Source organism: Aphelocoma coerulescens, chromosome 11, assembly GCF_041296385.1.
Source record: "Aphelocoma coerulescens isolate FSJ_1873_10779 chromosome 11, UR_Acoe_1.0, whole genome shotgun sequence".
NCBI classification, from domain to species: Eukaryota; Metazoa; Chordata; class Aves; order Passeriformes; family Corvidae; genus Aphelocoma; species Aphelocoma coerulescens.
The window spans coordinates 9,567,913-9,585,859 of NC_091025.1; the positions used below are offsets into that span (position 1 = coordinate 9,567,913).

At 40.8% G+C, this 17,947-nt stretch overlaps 2 protein-coding genes across 4 annotated transcripts; one reads left to right on the top strand and one right to left on the bottom strand.

Annotated features, from left to right (window-relative positions):
- Positions 1-220: 220 nt before the first annotated feature.
- On the bottom strand, positions 221-15,668 carry DUS2 (dihydrouridine synthase 2). Of its 3 annotated transcripts, none has more exons than XM_069026564.1 (17): positions 15,590-15,668; positions 14,467-14,606; positions 13,526-13,571; positions 12,633-12,724; positions 11,643-11,686; positions 10,887-10,947; positions 10,134-10,181; positions 9,422-9,487; positions 8,820-8,891; positions 7,741-7,811; positions 7,249-7,335; positions 6,970-7,138; positions 5,895-6,016; positions 3,090-3,233; positions 2,619-2,706; positions 1,912-1,985; positions 221-703 (listed from the first exon to the last, which is right to left on the bottom strand). In XM_069026564.1, the coding sequence occupies exons 2-17, from the start codon at positions 14,587-14,589 to the stop codon at positions 466-468; spliced, it is 1,545 nt and encodes a 514-aa protein (XP_068882665.1). In that variant the 5' UTR covers positions 14,590-14,606; positions 15,590-15,668; the 3' UTR covers positions 221-465. The 3 variants fall into 3 exon arrangements, with proteins under 3 accessions (XP_068882665.1, XP_068882664.1, XP_068882666.1); XM_069026563.1 differs by lacking the exon at positions 15,590-15,668 and adding an exon at positions 14,918-15,001; XM_069026565.1 differs by lacking the exons at positions 8,820-8,891; positions 15,590-15,668 and having other exon boundaries at positions 14,467-14,622.
- On the top strand, positions 14,974-17,311 carry DDX28 (DEAD-box helicase 28). Its single transcript, XM_069026567.1, has one exon. The coding sequence runs from the start codon at positions 15,023-15,025 to the stop codon at positions 16,658-16,660; it is 1,638 nt and encodes a 545-aa protein (XP_068882668.1). The 5' UTR covers positions 14,974-15,022; the 3' UTR covers positions 16,661-17,311.
- The last annotated feature ends 636 nt before the right edge of the window (positions 17,312-17,947 follow it).

Consider the following 17,947-nt stretch of genomic DNA (forward strand, 5'->3'; position numbering starts at 1 on the left):
AAAGCGTGCAAGTCATGCATAAAACTCAGTTGACGCAACCATGTCTACTTTGCTATTAATATTTTCCTACGTTGATTTTTCTGATTAACTACACAGTTCCATAGGGAATTCCTCTGCTTGTGGATGATATATTAATACATCTCTTACCAGCACACTGTAGACTTCTTAAAAATAAAAAAACAAGTAATAAAACCAATGACAAAATTGCTTTGAAAATACCTGATATTTTAAAAAAATTTATTATTTGGGATTATCTTCACCATGTTCTTTAAAATCAAGTTCCTAATTATCATCTGAAAGGCACCATAGGGACAGTGAGTGGTGAACAGTAAACATCTCAGTGGCATTTTTTACAACTGGGAAATTTATCTGTCTCTGAGAAAATCCGAAAGAAATGTGAACAGCGAGATATACAAACAGGAGCTCATTTGTAGCTGCATAGGCACAAAACCTCTAATTTCCATGCTATCGTGGGATCTTCGGCACATTCATGTCAGAAGTTTCTTCAATAAAATTGGCTTTTTTATGGGAAGGCTCAGCAAGATCTTCTCCATGGTCTCTGTTAATCAAGAGCTCCTGGTCTTGCCTCTTGCGTTTGTTAATCAGGTGATTTTCTCCCTCACAGAGCTTTCCCTCTGGGACACCCAGTGTTCTCAGACAGACAATAGCTGCAGCCTGTTCTGCCAGTTTCTTGGACTTGTCCCTGAAGAGCAAGCAGACAGAGCACACATAAAAGTGGAAATAGAGGTCTCCACCTGCCAAGAGACAATTTCTTGTCTCTGATGCAACATCATGAAACAACCAGCAGTAGTCATCTCACAGCAGAGGAACAAAACAGGTCAGTTCCAGAAATTATTTCAATCTTGCTAGGTGTCAAGTGTTGATGCATCACTCCTGATGCAATACTCCTAGAAAATCTGTCTCTATCAGGTCTTGTCTCTCAAACACTCTTCATTTCAAAGGTACAAAGTCAATGTGTGCTTGGCCCAAGTGGTCACAATCCTCAGAAAGGTAACTTTTACAAATCTGATCACTAAACAAAACTGAATTATGAAAGTTCACTTTTCTTGAAAGAGGCTCAGGCTTAAGTATACTCTCTGGCAGGTGTACAATTCTCTTGACGCTGACAAAAGCAGGAAGTGTTCCATAATAATAAAAATTCTGTCATTTCTGAGAGAGACTGCACATCACACATTTGTGAAAGTCAGTATTTGAAAACACTTTCTTCTCAAAATTTCATATCATATAACTTCCTAAAGTGTTGAATAGGAAGGCTGCAAAGCAGATGTGTGCACTTGTCCTGCTTAAAATGTTCAATGCTGAACTCCAGCTTTGCAGTTAAATCAAGATCAACTTAGGTGCAAATGCCTCAAGTCAACTCCAGTATTAATGGATGATTGTGTAAAATACCATCGTAGAAACTTTAGAGCAGCCCTGGACGTAGCTGCTAATTAACTGTGATCTCTAAGAACTCACTGCACTGTCCTCTGCTTCACTGGACATACACACTTAGTCCTGACTTCTTACTGGAATGGATCTGCTGTAGTGACTGAAGACACAACCTCCTCCAACATTCCCCTCTGCCTCCCCGGCATCTTTCTGAACTCATCACACCCAATGGAACTGGGTCACCTATTTGCTCCCTTCCAATACAACTTGTGGACTAACGCAAAGGGAATTAAAATCTGTAACTGTTTACTTGATTATGCCAGTGCTAACTTCCTCTTGTTACATTCAATTTTCAGAAAATTTTAATCCTTTCTCCCTCCTAGAGGTAGCTTTAGGAGGTAGCTTTTAGATGACCTTTATCAAAGTCAACTGGAATAAACTGGAGTACCCTTTTAATGCAAATTTTTAAGCAACATGTCAGAAACAAAAATCCAGCTGAAAAAAACATTAAGGATGGCTTACCACAGAGTTGATCGGTATTTTTGCTCAGCTACTGTCACTACTGAACAGAATAATCTATCCAGTGGTCTTTGAACCTGTAGAAAAAAAAGCATTAGAAGGGAAGGGGCTGTCAAAAACCAGTAATTTACAGAAGAAACAACACCATCAACATTCCTTCATAGGTATAAAGACAAGAATAACAAGTAACATAACTTTAAAGTTACTCTAATTCACACCACAAATTTAACTGTACATACTTAACATGAAAAAAATAAGAAATTGTCCAAGCTGCAAATAATTTTGCTTTACAAAATTAACAAATGAACAAATAATGTCCCCATCTAACCAAACAGGTGCTCCTGTCCCATGCAGTTCCTATGTGTAACAGTGTGCAACAAGGGAGAAAACATTCTGAGACTTAATTCTTTACCTCACAGAAGTAGTAAAACAAAATCAGTCATGGGCTCCTATATAATGACCAAGAAGTTACAACAACTTCTTTCACACATGAATAAAAGCAGACTGAGGGTCAGACTTCTAATTTTTTATTTTCTAATAAAATAAGCTGCTATTTTTCATCCCTATATGTATTACCATTTCTGCAGCTGCTTTCTGAAAGAGCTACACCAGACTGGGAAGCATAATTTCTCACTACCTTGAGTCCTAAAATACTTAATTTCATGTACAAGGCAGAGGAAGAGGTTTGAAAGGGTTTTTCATCAACTCACAGTTTCATAAACAGGCTGAGGATGCTTTTCTTTCCTACACCATTCCAGAAGACACATTTTTGGAGTGATCTGTGGTGGATATTCTCGCCTAGACAGAAAAATTTGTGGTCAACAACTGTGCACAAAGTTCTATTTTAAAACAGACAGTGCTGCTTATTGCATTACTTCTACCAGTTATTTGAGGTTTAATTTTACAGCTCAAATTATAAAAAAAGATGCTTCTTCCTCATTAGATAACTTAAGTAATAGGTGTGACAAAACATCCAAAATAAAATCTAAAGCTTTCTATTAATTCTTCCCAAACATTTACATCCTGTAGTAATACAGCTAGAGAAGAGATACTGCTTCATAGGAATTCACTCAGTAAGTGCTGTTTTGCAAATCATTTTAAAAAAATTACTAGGACACTGTCAACCTCACATTCATTATTCAGAGACGCAAGATAGTGAAAAACTTGATTTGCATGCTTACTTGTCAAATCTAACAGCCATTTTTATTACATCTGGATCTTCCATTTGGTCATCTTCATCTTGTGTCTTGGTTTCTAAAGATGTTTTCTTTGCTTCAAAAATAGCTGTTGTTTCTTCATAGAAGTCACCCATTTCAAAGACTTCACTATTCAAACAGAATTCCTTTGTATTAAAGATCAGTTTATAAATTTTTGTATCACATTATGACAGAGAAAGTAAGTAGAGAAATCAGTTGCATTTATGGTATATGTTAAGAGTACAGAGAATGAACTGGAAGTGTGGCTATATTCTGCACAGTGACATTATATTGTTTCTCTTTCAATTCTAACTAGACATTGTTGAGCTACAAGTAGAAAAAGAATGTTCTGATTTCCGGCACTACATATGCAATTTGTAGCTTGGAAGTCCAGGCAGAATCAGTCAGAAATACAGGTATGCAATGTTCAAAGTATTAGCTCATTCAATAACTTGCAGCTGGATGAGTCAGCAAACTAACATCTCAGAGTGACTCCTGGTGCATCAGCTCCACAAAGGCAGTAAGAACCAAAAGTAGGAAATAGATTCTTCTTCTAATTATAGTAATTAAAAATACTATAAGCAATAAACACTATAGCATCCAGACCCCTCAAAATCTCAGATTTTCTGACTTCAGAGTATTATTCACAAGCACAGATAAAGAGTTGCTGCAACCAGGATTTTAGTCGAAGGCAAAAACTTCAGATCCTTTTAAATTTCAGATCCATGGCAGGCTGGATCTACTTTGAAGAACTGAGACTATTGGTTTTCTGCAGATGATAATGGCAATTAAACCTGCAGCATGAAAGAAACTTTTACTTTCTGTTATGAGGATGCTGGTTGATGTGGGGCTGTTCAATGACAAAATGAATTCTGCCCACTAAGCCATCTCCAACACTCCAAGCAAAAAAGCAATGAAGCTGAACAATACTAACTTATACTTCTAAGGGAAGGCAATTCATTAGGTACTGCTATGTAAATGTTTTGTGGGAAGAGCAGCAGGCTGTTCTCTTGCATTCAGCACTGAGGTTAAAGCTCAAATGGCTGTAACCTGCTCTCACCACCAGGAGACAGCAGAATTATGCACCATTTTTATCTGAAGATAAACTGATGCATTTTAAAAAACGGAATGTTCCTCAGTTATCTGGACATGAAACAGGTTGTTCAGAACAGGGGTTAAAAGACCGAGTTTGCTGGCAGAAAGCAGTTTCATAAATTTTCAAATGGCTCTCTCTGTCCCCCTCTCCTGCACACACATTGCTTCAGCCCATTTTAAAATTGGTATTGCATCACAGGTACAAAAACTGAGAAAATTCGATTCTGGAAGCCCCTAAAGAATTGCCAGGCATAGCACACAAAGCCCAAAGTTTTACACTAGATCTCTATCCAGTGTTTACATGTATGAACTGTGACATCTCTAATTACCTGTGTAAAACTCTTACTTTATAATATTTATTTACATATTATGCTTTACTGTTCATGCAGCAGAAAATACCACCATCCTTTTGGCTAAGACTTAATTGAAGTTGCAAAAGATTGTTTCAGTTTCAATCTGTACTATATCTTTTTTCTTAAACTTGAAATTTATAATCAAAATAGGTAGTCTGATACTATACTAAAATGTGTTAAATTCTTTAAATTGCCAAAGTGAAAAGTAACTTGGAAAGTTTAAATGTTTTTCATGGATTCCACTGCTCCTTTAAGAATAATGAAGCCTAGCTGCCTTTATATATGCAATAAATATTCCCTTCATTGTACTGTAATGTAATGCAATAATGATGGACAGAAGTATTTATAGAAAGCCCAAACTGGTAAAAGGCAATAAACTGGCAAAGGGATTGCATGCATTTCCATTCATTTTGAACATGAACAGAATGCTGATTAGGGTTTGCTAGAAACCATTAAATTATTTTGCAAAGTATTTCACACTTTCAACATTTCTATCCATTTTTATACACATTCGATATCAAACAGTTTCAGACTTTTTATTTTATAAAAACAAGGAGACTCTTCCCCTCCCTTCCACCAGGAGGATAATTATAACACACAACATGGATAGGACACATACAAGCTCAGAACTTTATTTTGTTCAGTTCGGGATGGGTCCAAACCTGAATTCCCCTAATTCTTTAATCACCTGCCTATTTTATGGTTTCTCTCAAATTTTTCCTTCTTCCATTTCTGTCTCTCCCACTGAGAAATTTCACCCAGTCTGTTTCAGATGTGCGGGATGACAAGATTTTTTAAAGCTACTATATTTCCTTAAAAAGATTGCCATCATTAGGATATTTCAGGTATGAAAAGCAGAACAAAAAAATACATTTAAGTACCATGCAACCACACAACCCTGATACATGGTTTTGAGTTTGTAAGTGTTCATTTTAAAACAAGTATGTTGCAAATATTCCAGTAACATTAAAAACCCCACAAGCAAGAGGGAGAGGTAAATCAAATAAATACCCTTGGAAGAAGACAAATTCCACAAAATTTCAGACAAGCTGAAGTTTTTCTTAATCACTTCATGCAAACAAATGCCTGTCACTCAGTAAAGCACCACTCAAATTAGTGCGCTGAATATAGAGAGTTTTAGGGTTCAAGATTTATCATCTGAGCATGGAGGAAACCTGGAAAAGGTTACTATGTTATTTCACATCTCGCTATCTGGATTTTTTTGGGGTTGTTTCTGGGGTTTTTGCAACTTCTGATGTTGTGAAATGCCAGGCAGTGCTGGACAGAGAAGTGGTGTGCCAGCTTGGCAGAGTACAATCCCTTTTCTGAAGTCCATGCTTACCAGATCTCCTGTGTGGACTGTGCAGCATGCAGCTTCTTACCCTGAGTAGTTTCCAACTGTTCTCTTAACATCTGACACAGACAGTATTTAGTGTTGGTGTAGTGATTGTCATATCTCACTGCCTGATGGAAAGAAACAATTTAAAAACACACCAAACAAATATATCTTACATACTGCGTATGGTCTCTTGATGACTTTCAAAATCATTTTTGAACAGCAAACCACAGTGCAGTTTCCTCAATAACATATTCAACACTACCCATGAATGTGACTATAATCTGATTATTTTGGCATGACTTCATGAACTAAAGTTCAACTGACTCATACTTCCGAAGAAAGAGTTGACCAGTTTACATCACTGACTAGCAATGCACTGATGTTTTAGTAAGTAACTGGTTAATAGCAAGCTCAAATTAAAACAAAAAAATTTTGAATTGATGACATGATCAAAGTTACAGATTTCTGACTAATTTCCTATTACGTCATTAAAATTTTGTCTTTTGAATAATGGATAAAACTTTGTATGTTAGATGACTTGGCTAATGGAGCTACAGGACTACAGTACTGCACTACTTTATTGGCAAATCATTCCCTTTGCTTCCCTGCTGTGAATAATTCTTGACATTATTTGTGAAAAGTAATTAGTCGCTAAAAATGAATCTAGGAGCAACAGAGAATTTAATATTCCCTCACTTTTCTGTTCAATATTGTATATTCAATACTGTATACTGTACATAATATTCTGTTCAATTTGTACAACTGTGACTTCAAAAGAGTTGGACTACATATTTTTAAATTTCTTGACATTTTTAGATAGCCTTGTAAGCCTCATAAATGTTCCCAAGAAACTAGGCCTAAAAAGCATGTCTTCTGAATTCTGATTTCTGAGTATTTTTGTTTCTGAACAAAATCAAACAGAGGAAGTGGTGGTTAATTGCAAGACTCATATCACATGCACTATGTTAAAATATCCCCAAAACCAAGCCTTCAAAATGGAGTTAAGATACTTCAGTAAGATTTGGATTAACAACTTTAAACCACGTTAATTACAAGTAAGATCTTAAATAAACCATACATATTTGATGTAATCTTGCATGACATCCTTCAAGGGGCAAAACCCCTCTTTTCTGAAGATAGAGGGGTTCCACATGGCAGCACGAGCAATCATGACTGATGAGGCAGCTGTTGCTTTCTGGAAGGTCTCAATGTCTGCATATTCTCTGATGAAGTCATGAGATCCTCCACTAAAAATTAACAACACAAATGTAACTAATTGTGGTTCTTCTTCCTGCACTTGCAAATCTTAAGTTAGGTACAGGCATCTGATCATAATGAGCTAATTAGTCCAACTTACTTTGCTATTACTGGAATGGAGACTGCTTCAGATATGGCCTTGATCACATCACAGTGGACAGGGTGCTGAGGCCTCTCCTCCTTCTTCCTTTCCAACAAACAAGAAAAAAAGAAAAAAAAAAAAGACAAGACCGAAGATTTCCTGTGGAATTTATAGCTCTCTAAATCACAGCAGACATGACACAAGGATTATTGGGATATACTTGTTTCAGCTTATTTATTTTATATATTTAATTTTTTAGATATAAAGTATGCAAGATAATTTTAGTTCTACTTGGTCTTTGAGAACAAATATTTAGGAAAAGAGCAGCAAGCAGTTCCATTCCCTAAATACTGGCTTGATTTTCTAGAACAGCAATTCAGTTAACAGTTGACATCAGAACCCCATATGACATTCAGAGTATAGAATATACTGATATCAGTCATATACTGTGCTCCATTCATCAACAGACTAAAAAAAAATCTAAGTCTTTCTTGCCTAAAATCAATTTACCTTCCATGGACTGCAATGGCAGCAATGCCAGTTTTTTCTATTCTCTTCACCAGATTCACAGTATCCTCAACCTGAGGGAGAAGACAGACTGACATGATTTTAATTCAAAGCAAAAGGACTAACTATCATGTGACCATATGATTCCTGTGTTTCATCAATAAAGCCCAACACATATAATCATTTAATATATATTTCAATTAAAGAACTACATGCTATGGCAAAAATAAGAATCCATTTTCAATATTTCCTTGAAACTATAGACTACAAACTTTCTCAAACCAGGTAACATAATACTCTGGAGCAGGAGAATATTTTCCAACAGGTTTTCAGACTGTCAATTGAAAATGATTGGAACACTTGATTAGCAACTCCTCTCTAATGACTACTCTGTAAATTGTAATTAAAATGCTTTCCAGTAAGAGGATGCCTTCTGAAATCAACATAACATACAATCACACAACTATAAATATACCTCTCAGATGTGTCTTAAAAATGTTAACCAGTATCTAAAAAATTCTAAGGATATTCATACATGCCCAGTGAATCAAAAGGCCCAGTATATCTTCAAAGAGGTGAGATGCTCTTAAAAGGCAGAAACAAAATTGACACACTGCAGCATTAGCCTGTCTCATGCAGCTTTAGGGAAAGGGAGAATAAAAAAAAGGGAAGGCGAATTTTCCTTTCAAAAGCTGGAGGAATATCTGTGGCTCATCCCAAACATACTAGATTCAGTCTGAAAACTGCAACATGTCCCAGCTGGCAGGGACGCAGAAACAGAAGCTCACCTGCTGTTCTGATGGATTACATTATGCAAAACCAGCTTGAAACAAAAAGGAAGAGGCTCTAGGATTGTTGTAGAAAATAAAAATGAAAGGTACCAGTTCTCTGATTTAATACTCCAGAACCAAAATGATCTTAGACTGGGTTACCGATTCTTTTCACACAAGCTTCATTTGTTTATCCCAACACATAAATGACTTTTGAACAAAGCTGGCTCAGGTACAGTTCATCCATCTACTAAAATACCTGCTTATGTCATATGCAATCACAGTATCTAGGCAGGTAATTAAATACCCAACTGCAAAATAATCAGTCTTTAAAAGAGAAGGCCCATCATCTCTTGGAGGTATAAGAATATGTAGAGAATTAATCTGCAAAAAAAAAAAGCAGTAAGGAAGCTACATCAGCTGTGAAAAAAGTCTGGAAAAAGATCCTGATAAAGAGAGACCCTGTAACTTCACTGGCTATTCTAAATGAGAGAACAGGAAAACAGTTTGGAAGAAAAATCAGTCTGAAAGAAAAGAAAACAATCATCTATTGGCAACCCCATGTGAAAAAAAGGAATTAACAGCATCTACTGACTGCTCGAGGGGTGGTGTGCTTCACCTTTTTGTACCTCTATGACATTAAAATGGCTTAGTTGAGAAATTTAGAGGATAAAAGCCTCTGTACCCTTGCATATCATGGAATCTGACAAGGCCACAACCAGAGTCTCTGTGCACCTGCAGGTCAGATAACCCTTTAGGCCAGGACAGCATCCCAAACAGAAATTGTAGATCCAAGTGCTATTTCACAGCACCAGGCCTATAATGGCAACATACCAGAAGACCACATATTCTAACTGACAGTAAATCAGAGAAATAACAGCTGAACACTTCAGCACAACGATTCACGCTCTTACTGAGGGCAAAATGCGGATTTTGCAGGTAACTGGTTTACAAATTCCTTTAACAAGGGTGGTCAATATCTGGAAAAAGAAAAAGAAAAAAACCTGATCACAACAGTGACATTACTAAAACTCTCCTCCCTCCTCTCTTGAAGATAAATTAATAAAATTATTATATTTTATTAATTAATAAAATTAATAAATTAATACAGAATAATGTAACACTATTTACTATTCCTCTATAAAGAATCTTACACGCTAGACAGACACATGCAATCTGTAACTGAATATACAATTTTATCCAGTAGATACACAAACCTGTCTCTAGTCTAAGACATTTTTACTTCCACTTCTTTGTTGCTTTCAACTGGATTTTTTAGAGAGCAATTAACTGCTGCTGGAGTTTCAACACTGCTTTTAATATGAGTCGACCAGTGAACTCTGATAATTTCAAATTACATGTATAGACACATAAAACTTGCAAATACAGCACCACACTGAAAGTTTTAAAACTGAAAAGAAATAAGGTAGTAATTTTACAGTCCAGACAATGGCAAGGAGAACTAAATCAGGAATACTTACTTATAACCTTGATTCCAGTGTCCTAAACTGAGTATTCCACTCTAGCTATTACAAATTTGTCATCTATGCAACTCATTCCTGCTGCCAGTAGAGCACAATGCACAATCTTTCCAATGCAACTCAAACCCCACCAGGTGATACTTACAGACTCTATTTTGTCAGGATCAGACAGCAGTGCTGCTCCCATACCTCCCTGGGAAAATAGACAGAAGCTTTTATGTACTAGGCAAACATATTTTTCAACTCAACCATTTTGCCTAAAAGCAGGCCACAACAAATGCATAATGTTATATTAAGGAAAAAATGGCAAAATTTAAAATACAGGAGCATTAGTGAACACTTTGGTGCTACATTCCCTAGACCTGTACAAGAATAATTAAGCAGTAATTCAGAGCATCAATTTGCTCTCATTACTTTATGGAGCAGACAGGGTTTCAAAAAGCTATTTTTAGCAAATACAATCATCCAGTTTCCCCTCATTAAGTGACAGCTCAACAGATTTATTGTTTTAACATTACACACTACATTTGAGGATTTTATGTCAGTAGTTTCTGTCCATACACTACATTTAAAAAAAAATACTAAGACAAATTAAGTGCCTGTATTGAACAGAAAGAATGAACATTTAACATAATTATGAACAATTTATTATTTTGGCTGCTCTTCCCGTACTATTTCATCTGCAGAAGCCAACAACTTTTTTGTACAAACTTTTTTGACCCAGAACTAATGTGGGAGAATAACCATTCAGCAGCAGTTGAACATTTGATCTTTCACCCTAGTATAAGATGGATATTTGGATGTTTTGTTCTTAATTATTGAATGGAGTGTGAGTATTCCACACTCCATACCTCCAAGACAGAAAAGGCTCATTTAAGAGTAATCAAAATTCACTTGCCTTAGTAGAATATTCTTTTGGGCATCCCATGTTGATATCAATACCAGCCACATCACTCTCTCTGAAAGAGAAGGAAAAAATGAAACTATTTTTTAGCCTATTAGAACAAGAATCAAGAACCAGATATCCTTCCAGGTAATTTGTTCCATCATCATTAAGGCTTAAATGACATCTTAAAGTAAAATTTACTTGACCTTCAGAATTTTTAGCTTCTCACTTATTTAAGTTAAATATATAAATCTTAATGGTGGTCTGAATATCACTCTGTCCACAGGTTTCAATAACCAGTGCTGTGCAGAAGCTGCAAATACTCACCTTAAATACCTTATATATACTTAATCATATATAAAGCACATCCACCATTAAATTCACTACACTCACTACAGCAAGTCCTATTGAAACTTCCACCTATTTAAATGGAGGCTTTAAATCATCTTTTTGAGAGCCACTTTTCATTTCTGCACAATGCATTATTGGAGGCTTTAAACCACAAACAGTAAGAAACACTTTCAGTTGTATTGGTCTTGCAGCTGTGCAATACCCAGGAAAATTCATACTGGAGAGATCAAGGACACACTTGCACTAGCAAAAAGTCATGAATCCCAGAACAGAATTTACGCAGCTGAACTTTTCCTGGTTCTATCAAGAGCTACCTTGATCCCCTCAATCACAAAAAGCTGTCTTCTACAATAATTCCTCTGTACAAAAAAACCCAGACAAACCCATGGTGGGAGGGGGTGAGAGAAGATGACTTACACAAGCTTAGCTACTGCCAGGGCTCTTTCAGCATCTGCTGAACCCTGTTGGTAAAAGAAGAGGATTTATAATTACAAAATATCATTGAATTAATAAAAAGAAAGGTGCTTACTTGCACATGTGTACAACTATATTTGCTCTGAACATTTAGTATAGACAGGGACCCACTCAGAGACACACTGGATACTTAACTGGATACTTTACCTAAAGCATGTATTGGAGTCAGACACTGGATGATAAAAGCTGACACAAAAAAGGATCCACAGAGGTCTGTCTGCCCTCTTTACCGACAGCAATATCAAATGTGCTTAGTCCCTCAGCAACAGATACTTTAATGTTCTTAAGAAGCTCCACTAATAACAATTCTACAGCCTCTACCAGCAACCTATTTCAGGGCTACATTACCACTGAAAAAGGTCTTCTCAATATCTAATGCACTCCACTCATGCTTCTCCCTTCCTCCAAGCCCATTGTCTCTTGCCCTACACAGAGTGGTCTCTAAGAGCAAATTACTGTCTTTTTCTCTTCAGCAGAGAGAGAATCTTTAATCCATTCGTGCAATACTAAGGCACATATTAATCCTCTCTTATCTATACTAAACAATGCCATTTCTTTCAGTCTTTCCAGTGAGACTGTTTACAGGACAGTGCAAAACGTCAACATGTGATCAGACATCACCACAATTTAATTCTGGCATCCACAAGTTCGGAAATATATCTGAGATACCTATTTGAAAACAAGCTGCTGTCAGAGAGCACAGAGTTCATGTTAATCACCTCTGCTGAAAACACATGTAGGAGAGCTTACAATAGCATCTTGATTTGTACCAATAGCTTAGAAATTCTGCAGCACATTTGATGTGAACCTTTACCTGCCCCTGAAACACCAAGAAATTGACAGTCTGGAATACAGAGAGCTGCTTTAGACTGACATCAACATGTCACCAGCACTACCACATCTGTGTTGTTAGAAGAGTACTTTGTTTCTTACCATTTGGAAGATTACATGTTGCCTCTCCCTTTCACAAGTTCTGAAAACAACTCTTTCATTAGGTGCAACAAAGTCCACTGTTTCAAGTACTTCTGTATCAAATGAGAAACAGATAAAACAGATGAAAATTCTATAGAGATGTAAAAATTTAAAAAGCCATATGACTATGTAATTTATATATAAATGAAATGCTATTGAAGTCTTCCATGAACAGCAGAGCTAATAGCACCCTACCTCCTGTATGTCCTTCCAGTACATTTCTGACATACTGCTGTTTCCCTTCCACAGTGCTCCCTAATGACCCTGCAGCCTTTTCCTTGGACATCAGCACCAAGACAAGCCCAGTGATGACTCAGCCAGAATGAACGGTACTATTTTTGGGAAGGGGCAGGAGGAGAGAGGAGATTTGTAGTGAACTTCTGTTTCCCAGCAGGGACACTACAAACGTCACTCAGACAGGGCCAGGTCTCAAAGACACCTTTTTAAGAACTTGCAGGGACAATCAAGTTATTCCAAGTCTAGCCCACGGACTTCAAGTTAATAAATGAACAACAAACAGTGAGATTTTGCATGTGTTGCTTCCTTATTGCAGTAGACTAAAAGGTGTATATACTATCATGTCACAAACAGCTAACATTTAAAAAGACTCATCATTGGAAACTATTTCTCTGAAGCATTTTTGTAGCAATTATAGTGATGTATCAGTACATATAATCTCACTAAATTGTGTCTAGGGACTTACAGTAAGCTTTCGAAGTGCTACCTTAGACCTGTCTGCTGCTCTATAGTTTCAAACTTTCAGTTTGTTTGGACTGCAGTAGAGACAATAACTTTTTTTCTTAACTAGAAAAGAGACTGCTCACAGGTATTATCAAAAGAAATGCCATACTTACCATTTATAACCCTCTTACACTGCAGCATCTTTATGTCAATCAGCTCCTGAGTAGAAAGGATAAAAAAACCTCAGTGAGTTGAATTGTTTCAGCCAGTCAGCTCTACACAGTTGCCCATTTTATTAAATAATTATCTAGAGAGACCAATTTCTCTGAGCAACCTGTTCCAGTACCTCAACACCCTCTGGTTAAAGAACTACTTAATAATACCTAATCTAAAGCTCTCCTCTCTTTAGTTTAAAACTGTTCCCCCTTATCCTATCACTATCTGTCCTTGTAAAAAGTTCCTCTCCTTCGCTTTTTAAAAGCCCCCTTTAAGTACTGGAAGGGCTCAACAAGGTCTCCTCAGAGCCTTCTCTTCTCCAGAGAACAATCACAACTCTCTCAGCCTGTGGTTGTAGGAGAGGAGCTCCAGCACTCTGATCATCACTGTGGCCTCCTCTGGATCCACTCTAACAGGTCCACATATTTCTTGTGCTGAGGACCCCAGACCTCAATTTCAGTCAGCTTTAAAAAAAGTGGTTAAGAAACAAGGACAGCAGTGCTGTGAGTAGAAATATATGGATGCACAGGAGAACTAACCAGATGAGACATGAGGTCAGTCCACAAAGTTCCTTCAAAGTTCTGACTCTACTAAAAAAAAAATACAAAAGAAAAATACTACCCCCCCCCCAAATGCAAAGAAAAGTACAACTTGAAGAAATTGTTATGGTGTTTTGTTTAAACTACTTGAAGTTGCTGAACAGCCTTAAAATATGGATTTGCCGTAACTTGAGAACTGCTTGGAGAAATGCCTTAAGACATAGAGATTCTTCTTTTCTCATTTTTAATGGAAAATTATGTGTAAAAAGAACAAGTAATACAGTGAAAAAATTCCATTTGCACTTTTCTTAATAATAATGTTATCAGATAAAGACACCTCATCTGCTCATCCTCCATACCTCACAGTACACGATATCGGCACCATAGTCCAGAGCAAGCAGACGCATTGGTAGTGTTCCCACTCGCACCATTGGAGCCAGGATCTTCTTTCCTCTAAAACACAGCGGTGTGTTCACCGTCATTCCTGTCGCTGTACCACCTGAAAGAGAAAGCCCGGGAGGACTGCCACGGAGTGTCATTTCCTACCAGAAAACACAGTTGTGTCCTTTGCCGGGAAGGGGCGGTGGGTGCCTGCCAGGTGTGACAGGGCTCGCCCAGCCGTGAGGGAGCCGAGCGGCGCCGGGGGATCTCCGCGCCACACCGGCTCCTTCCCCTCGGGAGGGGTCCCCGGCCGTCCCTGACAGAGCCCCTCAGGCCCGCGTCTCCTCCCGCGATCGCGGCGCGGGGACAACGCTCAGCGGGCAGCAGAAAAAGGCGAAAGAAGAGACCGGCACCGCCCGCCGCACTCACCGTCCTCGCGCGGCTCCGCAGCGGCTCCGCGAGGCGGGGAGAACCGGGGCCAGCGCCTCTTTCAGGCGTCATCGGGCAGCGCCGCCGCCCCACGTGAGAGCCGCGATGGCGCTGGGCCGCGCCGGGCCGGCGCTCGCCCTCCCGCTGCTGCTGCCGCGGCGGCCGGCGGGCAGCGGGACAGCGGCGGCATCGGCGGGGAGCCCGCAGCCCCCCGGGGCCGTGGTGCGCATCCCCTGGGCCCTGCGGCTGCGCCTACAGCGGGGCGCGCAGCGCCGGCGGCGCGGGCAGGGGGAGGCGGCGGCGCCGCGTCCTGGGAAGCTGCTGCTGCGGAGCCGACGGCCGGAGCTGAGCCAGCCCCGCTGGCAGACGGTGGGGCGCTGGGAGCAGCCGCCGCTGGTGTCGGCGGGCTGGAAGCACCGGAAGGCGTACGGGGATTACTTCCAGCTGGAGCCCTCGCAGGAGGCGGCTCCTGCCCTGCAGGCGCCGCCGGCTGAGACGGGACAGGGCCCGACCTTCGCCGAGCTGGGGCTGCAGCCGGCGCTGCTGGCCGGCCTGGAGCGGCTCTCCATCGGCCGGCCCACGGCCGTGCAGCGCCTCGCCATCCCCGCGCTGCGCCGCGGCCGCAGCGCCCTGTGCGCCGCCGAGACGGGCAGCGGGAAGACGCTGGCGTACCTGCTGCCGCTGCTGGAGCGCCTGCTCGGCCGCCCCGAGGCAGCGGCGGAGGCGGCGGGGCCGGCGGCGCCCCGCGGGCTGGTGGTGCTGCCGTCGCGGGAGCTGGCGGCGCAGGTGGGCGCGGTGGCGGCGGCGCTGTGCGCGCCCGCGGGGCTGGCGGTGCGCGGCCTCACGGGCGGCGGGGCCGCGGGCGGGCTGCGGAGGCAGCTGCGGGCGCCGCCGCCAGGCCCCGCCGTACTGCTGGGCACCCCCGGCGCGCTGCGGGAGGCGCTGCGGCGGCGCTTCCTGGCCCTGGAGAGGCTGCGCTGGATGGTGCTGGACGAGGCGGACTCGCTGATGGACGAGTCCTTCACGGAGCTGCTGGAAGAGATCCTGGCACACGCGCCTCTGGCCGCCGGCGCTCCCGGGCCAGCCGGTCCCGACGAGGAGAGGACGCAGGTGGTGGTGGTCGGAGCCACGTTCCCCGTGGGGCTCAGCGAGACGCTGGCGAAGTTCACTGACGTGGGCCGGTTTGTCACCCTCGGCACCCAGAGCCTGCACTGCCTGCCGCCTCACGTCCGGCAGAAGTTTGTCCGCCTCAAAGGCCAGGACAAGCTTCCCGAACTGCTGCAGCTGCTCAAGGAGCGCCCATCATCTGGCGGGGCTGTTCTCATCTTCTGCAACAGTGCCAGCACTGTCAACTGGCTGGGCTATATCATGGACGACCACAAAATCAAGCACCTGAGGCTGCAGGGACAGATGTCGGCAGCTGCTAGAGCTGGCATCTTTGCCTCTTTCCAGAAGGATGATGTGTCTGTCCTTGTCTGCACTGACCTTGCCTCACGGGGGCTGGACACCAGCAATGTGCAGCTGGTGGTCAACTATGACTTCCCAGACACCCTGCAGGACTACCTGCACCGCGCAGGGAGAGTTGGCCGGGTTGGGAGCAAGGCACCTGGAGCTGTGGTTAGTTTTGTCACCCATCGGTGGGATGTGGACCTGGTACGGAAAATAGAGACTGCAGCCCGGAAAAGGACAGGTCTCCCAGGAATGGACTCCTCTATTAATAAGCCTTCACCTAAAGGAGGTTGATTCAGGTTGCCAGGCATTCCCTGGTAGGGGCTTACCTTGAGGTAAGGCAGAGCAAATGAGCTCCTGTGTGTAAGGCAGACTGAAAGAATAGAGAGTTGAGTTTCAGAACCAGGTGATCAGGTTAACTTTGTGCACTGTTCTCAAAGCTGCAGTATTCATTCCCACAGCCATCACAACATGTGGCTTTCCCAAAGAAAACTAGTAAGTGAATAACAGACTGCATTTGGAGAATATTGAAGAATTACTTCATCAGTTGATTTGGATTACTTATTTTGAGACTTATAACTTAAATTCAAATCAAAATGAAGGTATGTCTGTATGATACACAGCTCTGTTGCATTTCACTGCTGCCCACCATCAGCTAACATTCATTATTAAAACTTAAAAATTGCTACTGTGGCAGGAAAAAAAACCTGACCAGTTACAGACACACGTAGAGAGACTAAAGGGTGAAGGATATTTGATTTTCTTGTGATGTAGCTGTTCACTTGGAGAATTCTAGACCAGATACCTGTAAAGTTCAGTGGGAACGAGAAGGCACAGTAATGCTTGAGGCTCTTCCAAGGCCTTAATTTGTTATTTTATGGTTACCTTTCACTGAGAAATGGGATCTTGCTCTTTCATTCTATATTAAATAAAATTTTAAAAGCCTGATGTGTTCCCTGCACATTTTTTTCTGCATACTGTAGTGACATGTCCAGTTTCTGAACTGATTGTAAAAAACTCAGAAAAACCAATACACTGAAAGATGTCTTCTGTTAAGTGAAAGTGTGTTGACTCACAGGTTCTAGTGACTCTCATGTAACAGAGTGAGTGCAGGATTTCTTTTGAATGTTGTGCCATTGTCCTATTTTGCTTCAAAGCAAGACAGTTGCAGTGAGGCTGAGGTTATTTCATATCTAGCTGCTAGTTTGTATCCATGGTAAATAATCACACAAATAAGCATTTTGGCTCTGATTTCTGTTGCAGTGATTTAACACAACCCTTTCTTTTAGTGGCTGTTTTTCCCATGCTATCCACTTTAGGCTGTGCAATCGGAATGAAGAAATAATAGATTTCTACATTATGGTAAATGAGATCACAGCATTTGATCTAAATAATTAGTTCCTGAGGAAATAATACACTGGAGCTACTCTTAATATACTGAGAGTAAAAGCTAAACAAAGAAAACTTGCACAGATAGTCACCTAAGAATCAGGCAATATGACCTTATCCTGCTGTACACATTTGCTCTGTTCATATTGCACAGTTAAGGGGCTCTTAAAGGAAGTTACAAACTGCAGTAAA

Bases quoted from the DNA above. Each gene is read 5' to 3' on its own strand.
- DDX28 (XM_069026567.1), top strand. From the start codon at position 15,023: ATGGCGCTGGGCCGCGCCGGGCCGGCGCTCGCCCTCCCGCTGCTGCTG.
- DUS2 (XM_069026564.1), bottom strand. From the start codon at position 14,589: ATGACGGTGAACACACCGCTGTGTTTTAGAGGAAAGAAGATCCTGGCT. The intron at 10,948-11,642 runs GTAAGTCATCTT...CTTCTCTTTCAG, and splicing joins CTGGCAGTAGCTAAGCTTGT to AGAGAGTGATGTGGCTGGTA. The intron at 704-1,911 runs GTAAGCCATCCT...CTTGCTCTTCAG, and splicing joins AAATACCGATCAACTCTGTG to GGACAAGTCCAAGAAACTGG.